The sequence below is a fragment of the Primulina tabacum genome, chromosome 15, assembly GCF_025594145.1.
Source record: "Primulina tabacum isolate GXHZ01 chromosome 15, ASM2559414v2, whole genome shotgun sequence".
Classification (NCBI taxonomy): Eukaryota; Viridiplantae; Streptophyta; class Magnoliopsida; order Lamiales; family Gesneriaceae; genus Primulina; species Primulina tabacum.
The window spans coordinates 3,212,458-3,225,016 of NC_134564.1; the positions used below are offsets into that span (position 1 = coordinate 3,212,458).

Here is a 12,559-nt window from a genome sequence, read left to right on the forward strand (position 1 = left end):
GATCCTTATTTGGATTACTTGTAAACCTACTTAACTTATTTACGGAATGTGCAAGATCTGGTCGGGTACAATTAGTCAAGTACATTAGACTACCGATTATCCTTGCATATTCCAGTTGATCAATAGGTTCTCCTCGATTCTTTGCTAAATGAACTCCTAAATCTATAGGTGTTCTTGCCGAATGATTGTCGAGTGCCTTGAATCTTTCAAGAACCTTTTTAACATAGTGAGTTTGTGACAATATAGTTCCTTCATAATTCCTAGAGATTTTAATCTCCAATATTATATCACATAACCCCAAATCTTTCATATCAAAATATTATTTCAACATTTTCTTAGTATTCATGATCAATTCATGATTATTTCACATGATTAACATGTCATCTACATAAAGGCAAATAATTACATATACATTTTCATTTCCTTTAATGTAGACGCACTTGTCACATTCGCTGATTTTGAAACCATTTGATATCATTGTAGTATCAAATTTTTCATGCCATTGTTTAGGTGCTTGTTTGAGTCCGTATAGAGACTTGACAAGTTTACACACCTTTTTCTCTTGTCCGGGGACAACAAACCTCTCGAGTTGTTCAATATAGATTTCCTCTTCCAATACTCCATTTAGAAATGCTGTTTTAACATCCATTTGATGAATCTCAAGGTCATGCAATGCTGCAATGGCTATGAGAACACGAATGGATGTGATCCTCGTAACTGGAGAGTAGATGTCAAAGAAATCATAACCCTCCTTTTGTCTAAACCTTTTGTCAACCAATCGAGCTTTATATTTATCTATAGATCCATCTTCTTTATATTTCATTTTAAGGATCCACTTGCATCCTAAAGGTTTACAACCCGGAGGAAGATCAACTAACTCTCATGTGTGGTTGTACATTATGGAATCTATTTCACTTTTGATTGCTTCTTTCCAGAAAGGAGCTGTTGGATTTGATAGAGCCTCTTGAAGAGTTCTTGGTTCATTATCTAACATGTACGTTAGAAAATCGGGACCAAATGACTTTTCAACCTTTGCTCTCTTACTGTGCCTTATAGCTTCATTGCCTTGAAAAGGTGCAATCGTAGTTTCATAAAGTCTTTTGTTTAGACGGGATTCTTTCCTTTCTTTACAAGGAAACATATTTTCAAAGAATATAGCATTCCTTGATTCAATTATCGTTCCCTCATTTATATCAGGTATTTCAGATTTGTGCACTAAGAATCGATATGCACTACTATTAGTTGCATATCCAATGAAAATGCAGTCAATTATTTTAGGCCCAATCTTAACTTGCTTTGGCTTTGGTATTTCTACTTTAGCCAAACACTCCCACACTTTGAGGTATTTGTAAGATGGTTTACGTTTTTTCCATTTTTCATATGGAGTCTCAATGTTTCCTTTGAGTGGTATTTTATTGAGAATGCTGTTGGCTGAGAGAATCGCTTCCCCCCACAAGTTTTGAGGTAAGCCTGAATTTATCAACAACGCATTCATCATCTCCTTAAGAGTACGATTCTTGCGTTCTGCTACTCCATTTGATTGAGGTGAGTATGGGGCTGTAGTTTGATGAATTATGCCAGATATTGTGCAAAATTCTTCAATGGAGCAACATATTCTCCACCTCGATCACTTCTAATCATTTTGATTTTTGAACTGAGTTGATTCTCGACTTCATTCTTATAAACTTTGAATGTTTCTATAGCTTCATCTTTGCTTTTCAACAAATAGACATAGCAAAAACCTTGTGCAGTCATCAATGAATGTTATGAAATACTTTTTCCCACCTCGAGTTTGTACATATTTTAAATCACATATATCAGTATGGATTAACTCAAGCGGCGTAGTACTTCTCGTTACCGAATGGAAAGGGACCTTAGCCATTTTTGCTTCAACACAGATCTCACACTTGTGTTGTGGATCCTTTTTAAATGTAGGTATTACATTTTGGTTTGCAAGTCTTTGCAATGTGTTAAAGTTAACATGTCCCAATCTTTCATGCCATAAATTTGAACTTTCAATCAAGTACGCAGAATTTATATCTTTATTTTTCGCCTCTTGGCGGATAACATTCATTACATTCATCTTAAAGGGACCATTATCTTGGTACCCTTTGCCTATAAAAACACCACTCTTTGTTAATACCAATTTGTTCTATTCGAACACAAGCCTAAAACCGGCCTTACTCAACAAAGAGCCAGAAACCAAATTCTTCCGAATGCCCGGCACATGCAGTACATTTTTGAGCGTTACTTCTTTGCCTGAAGTCATCTTCAGCACTACTTCTCCAACTCCTACGACATCAGACGTTGTAGAGTTTCCCATAAACAGTTTCTTTTTACTGATGGGAGAGTAGGATGAGAACATCTTCTTGTCGGCACAAATGTGGCTAGTAGATCCGGTGTCTATCCACCACTCTCTTGGATTGTCCACCAAGTTGGCTTCAAATACAACAGCAGATAAATCAAGTTGCGAAATATCAACCGGTACATACCGTTCTTCGATGACATTTTCTTGCCTTTGCTTCTGCTTTTTATTGTCTCTCTTTGGAAGACGACAATAATTGGCCATGTGGTTTGGTTTGCCACAATTGAAGCAATCCCCTTTGAATTTCTTGGATTTTCCTTGTTTCTTTTCATTGATCGGTCGCTTACTTTTGTGACTCGTACTTGATTCCGCTAGGTTTGCTTTAGCCTCAGTTTCCATCGCCCTTTTATATGTCTTGGCCTCAGAATTTCGGTTGTCTTCCTCGATTCTAAGTCTCACGATTAGATCTTCGAGTTTCACCTCCTTGCGCTTGTGCTTGAGATAGTTTTTGAAGTCCTTCCACATAGGCGGCAACTTCTCGATGAGTGCTGCTACTTGGAAAGGCTCATTCAATAACATTCCCTCAGAAATCAAGTCATGAAAAATAATTTGAAATTACTGCACTTGGCTAATCATGGTTTTGGAGTCGGTCATTTTGAAGTCCAGGAATTTACCAACAACGAACTTCTTGATGCCTGCATCCTCCGTCTTGTACTTTTTATCCAAAGAGTCCTATAGTTCCTTCGCAATCTTGACTGAATAGTAGACACTATAAAGTGTGTCATCAAGTCCATTCAAAATATAATTTCTGCACAAGAAATCACTGTGGTTCCATGCTTCCACAGCGTTTCTTCGTTGTGTGTCGGTATCATCTTCTGCATCTGTAGGTGGATCCTCATTCAAAAAACGAGACAGGCTCAGGGTAGTGAGATAGAACAACATTTTCTGTTGCCAACGTTTGAAGTCGGCACCGGTGAACTTCGATGGCTTTTCACCATGAGCGGGAGCAGTAGCCATAGGAGTGAATGATGTGCTTGACATTTTCAGAATTCAGAGATGTAGAACACGAAATATCGTCTTGCGCTTGTTTGAGTCGGGGTGTGTTCTTCTCGAAATTCTAGTACAGCAACAATTTTTTCAGTCGAGGCAAGGATAAATCCTTTATCCGCAAGATGATATTGCCCGTATACAAGTGTTTTACGTTAACGGCAATCGTCTCTAAGATACAACGATTTTTATCAAGAGTAGCAGCACAACAAACTCTTGATTACAACGAACAAAAAATGCAATAACTTTCAAGTGAGCAGAAACGAAATTTTGCAGCAATATGGAGGAAGAAAATCGATGCAAAAAACGTGCCAAATGAATGCAGGTAAGGGATATTTATAGAGCATCAAAGATTACCTCGAATGGGCACAACCTTTCGTACAAAGGTGCAATCTTTGGTGAATAGACGTGTTGTTTCGATGAAAGAATGCAACCATTAGTGTAAGGACACACCCTATGTATGAATGGACACCCATTCATGTATGCAGTGGCTTGGATAACACCAACTAAGGCCAAGGGACGCGTATGGTGTTTGGAGCATTCAGAACCAGAGGCGCGCGCGCACCCGCGCGACAATACGTGCGGCCGCGCGCATGGTTCTGTTTTGCGCACACAGAAACCAGTGATGCGCGCGCATCCGCGCACCATCATGCGCGGCCGCGCGTTGGCTTCTGTTCGCGTGCACTGAAATGCGCGCATCCGCGCAAGAACACGTGCAGGGGCGCGCCAGCTTCTGTGTTGCATTGAGAGCTTCTGTTCGGACACCAACAAGATTTATTCTTAAAATAAATTTGGTCCAAAAAGATTAATACTGGTCAAAGACCACACCACACCACACCTCACCTCACCGCGCCGGGTCGAGCGGGCGCGCACGTGTGTATTTAATTCACCGAGACCTAGCCTAGTAGCGTCTCCCCCCTTCTAAAAACTTCAGTACCCCTTGGGGCCCAAACCCATAGTCCATATTAGAACTAATAAGGATGAATAACTTTCTCTAGACTTCCAATGTGGGACAACCACATTTCCATTTTATTCACATTTTCTCTAACATCTATTTAATTATCGGTTTCTAAAGTATTAAATACATTGATATGGTCCACTTTATTTGTAGAAACCCAACTCAATTAAGTCTTCTATAGTGGGTCGAACATTTCTTAGGTTATATAAGGTTATGGTCTCTGAGACACAGAGAATAACACATAATATGTATGTCACACGTATTCTAGATCTCTTTCTTTCTCCCATCTCGGGCAAGAATAAAGTGGTCGATTCTATGTTGCTTTTGAAGATTTATAACTCCAATACTATATCAATCAATGCATTCTGACACCCATTTACTGTTATTTATATTTTATGATATTTCGACATGGATTTCTGGCGTGTTGTGATATATGAAATTAATAACAAGATTTATAGATTTATTTTATTCAATTTCCAACAATTGGTATCAGAAACACGTTCAAGTTGAATTACGAAGAAATTTTTTTAGATTGATTGTGGAAATTTGAATTATTTAAGATCTTTGAATAATTCTAATCAATCTTGTGGGAAAATCAAAATCTGAAAAATATGGTCAAATTTCGAAAATCCCCAAAATTGAATTGATCCAAACCCGAGCTTTGAAATTAATCGCGCATAGGGAACCAACTTTGGAAATTGGCCTTTGTTTATTTCCGTAAAATATTTATGGATGAATAATTATGAGATACAAAAATTTTATTTGTTGCATATTTGGCCTCTAAATTTTTTTATTTGGCCCAATTAAATTAAATTAATTTTCTTGTGAAAATTTTGAATTCAATTAATATCTTGTATCTCAAATTTGGTTAAATTTAAATTACATGTTAATAATATTATTTTTTGATATATGTAGATATTGTTAAAGTTCAAAATAAATTGTGTTTCAACTTATGCGAAAAATAGTAGGCCCAAAAGAATATTATTTTTTGGGCAAATTGCAAACAAAATAGATGATTTTAAAGTGCATATAGATTTATGCGAAAAATAATCGGCCCAAAAAAATATTATTTTCTAACCAGATTTTAGGTATAATATATCTTCTTCAAGTGTATTTATATCTATGCAAAAATAGTTAGCTCAAAAGAAGGCTATTTTTTGCCAGATTGCAGACTTAATAAATAACCAAAAAAATTATTTATATCTATACATAAAATAATCGGTCCAAAGTAATATTATTTTTTGACTAGATTATAAACACATAATTATATGGTCTTGAATTGTGTTAAATTTATGCGAAAAATGATTGATCCAAGGGAATTTCATTTTCTTGCCAAATTATAACACACTATGTGATACTAAATATGTGATAATTTGGATTTATCCATGTGTGCAATTGTCGTTCCAAAGAAAAACATATTGTTGGCCGGATTTATTATCAATATTTAATAATCATGATATTTAAATGTATCACTTACAAATTATTATTTTTGTTCAAATATTAAATATAAATGTTGTGCTAGGTATCTTTTATGGGTCCACCACATGCATGTGTATATTTTTGTGATTTATTTAATTTAAATATATGCATAGATTATAATTTATTGTGAGTTTTTGTTTTCTTTTGTTATAACATCATCTATATCTGTCAATATGAATAACATTCCAATGTTTAATGGTTCAAACTTCAAGAAATAGAAATAACATGTTATGATAGTGCACGGCTGCATGGATTTTGACTATGCCCTAAGAGAAGATCGTCTCGCACCTCTGACCAGTTCAGGAACCTGCTGATAAAAAATGTTCTTTGGAAAACTGGCAGTCAAATCACACGAGTCTGATGATTATGAAACATTCTATTCCACATAATATAATGGGCGCAATTCCTGAAGAAAATTATACCAAAAAGTTCCTTACTCAAATAGCAAATCGTTTTGCGGAAAATGAATGGTCGAAACAAGTACTATTCTAACTAAACTTGTCTCATGCGGTACGAAGAGAAAGGGAGCATAAGGGAGAGAAATGTCAAATCTCGTGACTCGACTAAAAGCATTCAAGTTGAAATTATCGGAAGTACATACTCGAACATTTAGTCCTGCCTGCGCAATTTAATCAATTCAAAATAAATTATAATACCCAGAAGGAAAAGTCGACTTTGAATGATCTTACTGTGCAGTTCGTTCAAGAGGAAGGGATATTGCAACAAGATGTGATTGCAAGTGCTCACTTGACATCTAACTATCAAGGTAATTGCATCAATAAGAAAAAGAAATGTATCAATAAGGAATGAAACTCTGGGACTTCATAGCATAGAGAGCAACGTAAACAAGATAAATTGATTATTTGTTTCTTTTGCAAAAGGACTGATGGGCAGGTGAAAAGAATTGTCCCAAATACTACCTATTCACGTTCAAATAAAGGGTTGCCTAAGGAGTCGGTTTCCAACTGATGGTGAAAGATACATCTTACAGAAAATGACCATAAGATTGTTGGTGTTTTTAAAGCTTTATTTAGGAATTAGTTTTTTATTTTCTAGTATTTGATTTTGAAAAACACTTTTGTTTGCATCATTTTTAGACGGAATTTGAATTTAGTTTCATATTTGGACAAATTAATTTTTTTTATCCATATGATAATAAAACTTTTCAATTTTTCGAAATTTAAATATGTCTTATATTGGTTCCTTGATTGATAAGCTTCATGAATTGAACATCAATATTTTAAATGACATCGATGATATGTATAGATGTAATTATGAAATTAAATGCAAATTAAATTTGTTGGTTAAAAATGAGTAAATTTCAACACTGAAATAAAGTGAGTTTTAAGCAACTTGTCCTTAAGTAAAATCATTATAAATTACTAAAAAAAATTGTTATTTTGCCTCCCGACCCCACCAAGGCAAACCCAATCTGGTACACCCCCAGTTTCCAGCTTATAAAATCGCACCATTTCCACTCCTTTTATCCGGCACTCCGCACCTCCAGGTGCAAGTTAGCACATACCACCGTAAGACTGGTATTATCGTTATTTTAAAATGGCGGCTTCACCTTCGTTAACGAACATTAAACTTCCGCCGCAGTCCATCGTCGTCTCATGGCTAGGCCACCGGGCCCTCTCCTCCACTTTCCTCATCAACTCCTTTTCCTTCTCCCGCCGCCGTCGCCACCATCAACCTCGCCGGTTCTCTGTTCTCTCCATGGATGCCAAGCCGACGATTCTCGTTGCTGATAAGCTCGGCGACGCGGGGTTGAAGCTGCTCAAAGAATTCTCCAACGTGGACTGCTCGTACAACCTCAGCCTCGAGGAGCTTTGCACCAAGATTTCGCTATGTGACGCGCTGATTGTGAGGAGTGGCACCAGGGTGAGCCGTGAGGTATTCGAAGCCTCGGCCGGGAGGCTGAAGGTTGTTGGAAGAGCTGGAGTTGGAATCGATAACGTGGATCTGGCAGCGGCGACTGAGCATGGGTGTTTAGTGGTGAACGCGCCAACGGCTAACACAGTGGCCGCAGCGGAGCATGGGATTGCTCTCCTAACGGCCATGGCCAGGAATATTGCTCAAGCGGACGCATCGATCAAAGCTGGTAAGTAATCGACGTAATTTTTGCACAGTCATCAAATTATGTGAGTGCACCATACCCGTGTTTGATTTGGAAGCATTTCTTCAAATCGTTGATCATATAGAATTTTTTTGTTTCAAGTGATTGGAGTAAGGTAGATGCTGTCATAGACAAGCTTCAAACATAATGGTTATAAAAACAGAAGATGCTAATTTCATATAAGAATTACATTTTCATGAATACATATTGATGCTGCACGAAATTCAGGTGACCAATTTATTACGAGAGAATATCCACTATTTTTGCGTCCACATCAGTAACTCTCGAGGTCGCCACCTACGTCACGATATGAGGTTAGAGCTGTCGGGAGATACTCGGCGAAAAATCCTCCAACACTCAAGTTAGCAAACGCCTCAAATATGTACTCATAAAAGCTAGAAACTTTTGGAGCATATAATGAGATAATGGGTATTAATCTAGAAAATTTCTTATTTTTATGAATATTAGTTTGGCATAATTAAAAATTGATTAAGGTTGTAAAGATTGGTATCGGCCATTAATTAAGGGAAATAGGCTCAACAGAGAGCCCATGAGGTTCAAGCCCATGGCCCATCATGGAAGTCTATAAATAGAAGCTATCTCTCCATTTAACAGGGACATTCACATTATCTCATTATATGCTCCAAAAGTCTCTATCTTTTGTGAGTACATATTTGAGGCGTTTGCTAACTTGAGTGTTTGGAGGATTTTTCGCCGGGTATCTCCCGACACCTCTAACCTCATATCGTGACGTAGGTGGCGACCCCGAGATTTACTGGTGTGGACGCAAAAGTAGTGGATATTCTCTCATAATAACTTGGTCACCCGAATTTCGTGGAGCATCACATATCATTGCCGTTCCCAAATCCTTTAGGCATATTTTCATCTTGGCATCAAGGTTAATCAGTTTCATTTTGCCAATTCCATTATGGTGTATCCATCCAACCCACCTGACTCTGCATTGTACCACTCAATATAGCTTCTGTTTCCAGCATTCCTGTAAATAATTTTTGTGTCCAATGCTTAAGCATGTTTGTTAGTTGTTGACTCTGTCTTGGAATTTTCTTAATATTTCATTTTGTGACCAATCCAGGGAAATGGGAGAGAAGTAAATATGTTGGTGTGTCTCTTGTGGGAAAGACACTTGCAGTAATGGGGTTTGGGAAGGTGGGGTCTGAAGTTTCCAGGCGTGCTAAGGGACTTGGAATGCATGTCATCGCACATGATCCATATGCCCCTGCTGACCGTGCACGGGCCATAGGTGTACAACTTGTGAGCTTCGAAGAAGCTATTATGTCAGCCGACTTTATCTCACTTCACATGCCACTGACAGCTTCCACTGCCAAAATTTTAAATGATGAAACTTTTGCTATGATGAAAAAAGGAGTCCGGATTGTCAACATTGCACGAGGGGCAGTGATTGACGAAGAAGCATTAGTTAGAGCCCTGGATGCCGGCATTGTAGCCCAGGTTCTTGCTTCATCTGCGAATAACAAATGATCAATGATGTGGTAATTATTGTTAGAAGTCACTTTTCTGAAAAGCTCGAAGTCATGGAAAGTGGCCCGAGTATAATATTTATACTTTACAATACACTCACATCTTAGCTTACGATTGGGAAATATATGTGCAAATTAATATTCAAGGCGTGCTCCTACATGTGTTTGGGTGTTCGGCAACAAGAGCCCTAAAATAATCACTTAAGACCACTTAAATGAAATATGATGGGGATTGTGTCTGCTGGTTTCGAACTCGTGATCTAATGTCATATTAGAAACTATTTTTCTTAGAAGTTCAAGCTCATAAGAGGTTATCTTAAATAAAAATTTTCTCAAAAGTGTCGTTGCAGGCAGCACTTGATGTCTTTACGGAAGAGCCGCCGCCCAGGGGCAGCAAGTTGGTACAGCATGAGAATGTAACTGCTAGTCCACATCTTGGTGCCAGTACAATGGAAGCTCAGGTTTGCACAATGCTGCTTGATCTTTCTTGATTTCTGAATCTCCCCAATTTTAGTTTTTCATAACTCTTCCTGTTTGAATTAAATATAGGAAGGAGTGGCCATTGAAATAGCTGAAGCTGTTTTAGGAGCCTTGAACGGGGAGCTTGCTGCAACTGCTGTCAATGCTCCCATGGTTCCTGCACAGGTACTCTTATTAAGCACGGTTACTACAAAATTTAGCCCTTTGTTTTTCCAAAGGGACACAGCCACTATCTGATTGAGCTGTGATCCTAATTTATGGTGCTTGTCATGCTTTGTTATTATTTTGTTGTACAAGGAAATGTATTTTGGCCATTGATGGAGATTTTATGATATCGACCTGTCGCTAGTTTTTAATGAAGTGAGAGAGAGAGAGAGTACAACTCTTACTGTGGAAAACAGGACTGCCTTTGTAAACTGTCGAAGTTTCTATCTACATAAATTTTTTGATTGCAGGTTCTCTCAGAGCTGAAGCCTTATGTTACTCTTTCAGAAAAACTCGGTCGCCTTGCTGTCCAGTTAGTGGCAGGTGGTAGTGGCGTAACCAATGTAAAAATCACATATGCTTCCGCTAGGGCCCCAGATGATCTCGACACACGCGTGCTTCGTGCCATGATCATCAAGGGTCTGATTGAGCCTATCTCAAGCGTTTTTGTAAATCTGGTGAACGCTGATTTCAATGCTAAACAAAGAGGACTACACATAGTTGAAGAACGTATTATACTTGATGGTTCACCAGAAAGCCCACTTGATTCAATCCAAGTTCAAATCTTCAGCGTGGAATCAAGATTTGCCAGTGCAATATCTGATTTTGGCGAAATCAATGTCGAAGGTCGGGTTAAAGATGGAATCCCACACTTGACAAAAGTAGGATCTTTTGGGGTAGATGTTAGCTTAGAAGGCAATATCATACTCTGCCGGCAAGTTGATCAGCCTGGAATGATAGGAAAAGTTGGTAGCATTCTGGGCGAGGAGAACGTGAATGTGAGCTTTATGAGTGTTGGAAGGATAGCTCCGAGGAAGCAAGCTATAATGGCTATTGGAGTCGATGAGGAACCAAGCAGACAGTCATTGAGAAGGATTGGAGAAATCTCAGCTGTTGAGGAATTTGTCTACCTTAAGTTGTAAAGATTCATTATTCTTTTGTTGTACAGCACCCAATTTTTGTGAAATACAACACAAGGAAAAATCAACTTCCAATCCAGTGTATCAACAAATTTTGCAAGTATTCCTTGTATCCTTCTTTCTGCTTTCAAGTTTCCATATATCTGCAAAAAGCAAACAGCATGCAATCTTTTATTTAAAACAATTCGCCCTTTTAGTGGTTCGAACTTTTCCTATCCATCGTCAGTCATCACTTATAGCTGGCATGAATAGCCTATCTTTTGAACCACATACTAGTTTCAGTGGCACAGTTCAAGTGTTTCTGCGCATTATTCAGTGCAGGATCATTACGTCCTTGTAACTGCCATCAGTAAAAATTAAACGTATGAGATATTTAGTTTAGAAAATGAAATGGCGCTTAACTAAAAGTTAGGACAACTACATTGTCTTGAACTATAAAACAGGTCAGACATCATGTTTTGATTCATTCAAAACAGTTGGCCATTAACTTCGTTACTTCATATTTCACTGGTAATAAGAAATTACAATATCTTTTGCAACTTCCTAATCACAAAAGCATTATTAAGATACAGTGGCTAAATGTTACCAAGAAGTCAATGACAAACAATAGTTCCCTACTGATGAACCAGAAAGGAATGGGACATGAGCAAGAGTAGTCGGAAGGGACACGGGGCGATGGTGAACAGCCAAATACGCAGCAATACCAGCCGCATAACCAGCAAAAGCAAAGCCACTTACCTGAGGAAAAGAAAAAATAGAGTGGCTCAGTTTAAGGTATGAAAAATTCATTTAGTCTCGTAGATGATACTTGTCTTGCAAAATATACGTTCCGCAGGTACCGAAAGAATTGGACATTCTCCATCCCCATAAATGCAACACCAGCAGCAGATCAGATGACTAACATGGATCCACCTGTACCAGCACAATATGCTACGAGCTGCCAGAATTCAGAATCTTGAACTTATTTTTTTAATAGAGTATTCGGTTTTGCTTGAGCCTCCCTCCCAATTTGGTCTCCCACTTGTCTAAATCTTGAATTACCAAGAAAAGTTAATTAGTTGGTGCCTTAAGCACGGTTTTTCAAATGCGCTTTCCGTTTCAGAAGAATCCCTTTCATAACTGAATTCCATCATCATTTTAACCAAAGCTCTTTTTCCAAGCTTCGATATATAACTACTTCAACTGAACACAATCAAGACACATAACCATGTACCTTCAAATTAAAAAAATTAACCCTAATTTCCATGGATTTTCTTTCAAATTTCAAATTACCGAATAAATAAATAACTCATAAATCAGTTTCCTCGCCACACAAACGTGAGCAAAATTAATTATAACTAGTTACTCTGCATACGTGTGCGCATGTGTGTACAATTTTTTTATAATTATTAAAATGCTATTTGAATGATTGAAATTAAAAAAAAATAAAAATTTAAGTGTTTGTTGAAATTTAAAAAAAAAAACAAAAAATAAAAGTGTAACATTTGTATCATGTCACGCCCCGAAAATCGGGATTGACACCGGCGTTGTTTAACAATCACACAATCG

The 12,559-nt window shown here is 37.7% G+C and overlaps 1 protein-coding gene across 1 annotated transcript; it reads left to right on the forward strand.

Annotated features, from left to right (window-relative positions):
• Window positions 1-7,269: 7,269 nt before the first annotated feature.
• LOC142526952 (D-3-phosphoglycerate dehydrogenase 3, chloroplastic-like) lies at window positions 7,270-11,142 on the forward strand. Its single transcript, XM_075631643.1, has 5 exons — window positions 7,270-7,893; window positions 9,002-9,378; window positions 9,758-9,868; window positions 9,957-10,052; window positions 10,343-11,142. Exons 1-5 carry the CDS (start codon window positions 7,347-7,349, stop codon window positions 11,012-11,014), a joined length of 1,803 nt encoding a protein of 600 aa, XP_075487758.1. The 5' UTR covers window positions 7,270-7,346; the 3' UTR covers window positions 11,015-11,142.
• The last annotated feature ends 1,417 nt before the right edge of the window (window positions 11,143-12,559 follow it).

Bases quoted from the DNA above. Each gene is read 5' to 3' on its own strand.
- LOC142526952 (XM_075631643.1), top strand. From the start codon at position 7,347: ATGGCGGCTTCACCTTCGTTAACGAACATTAAACTTCCGCCGCAGTCC. The intron at 7,894-9,001 runs GTAAGTAATCGA...TGACCAATCCAG, and splicing joins GGACGCATCGATCAAAGCTG to GGAAATGGGAGAGAAGTAAA. The intron at 10,053-10,342 runs GTACTCTTATTA...TTTTGATTGCAG, and splicing joins CTCCCATGGTTCCTGCACAG to GTTCTCTCAGAGCTGAAGCC.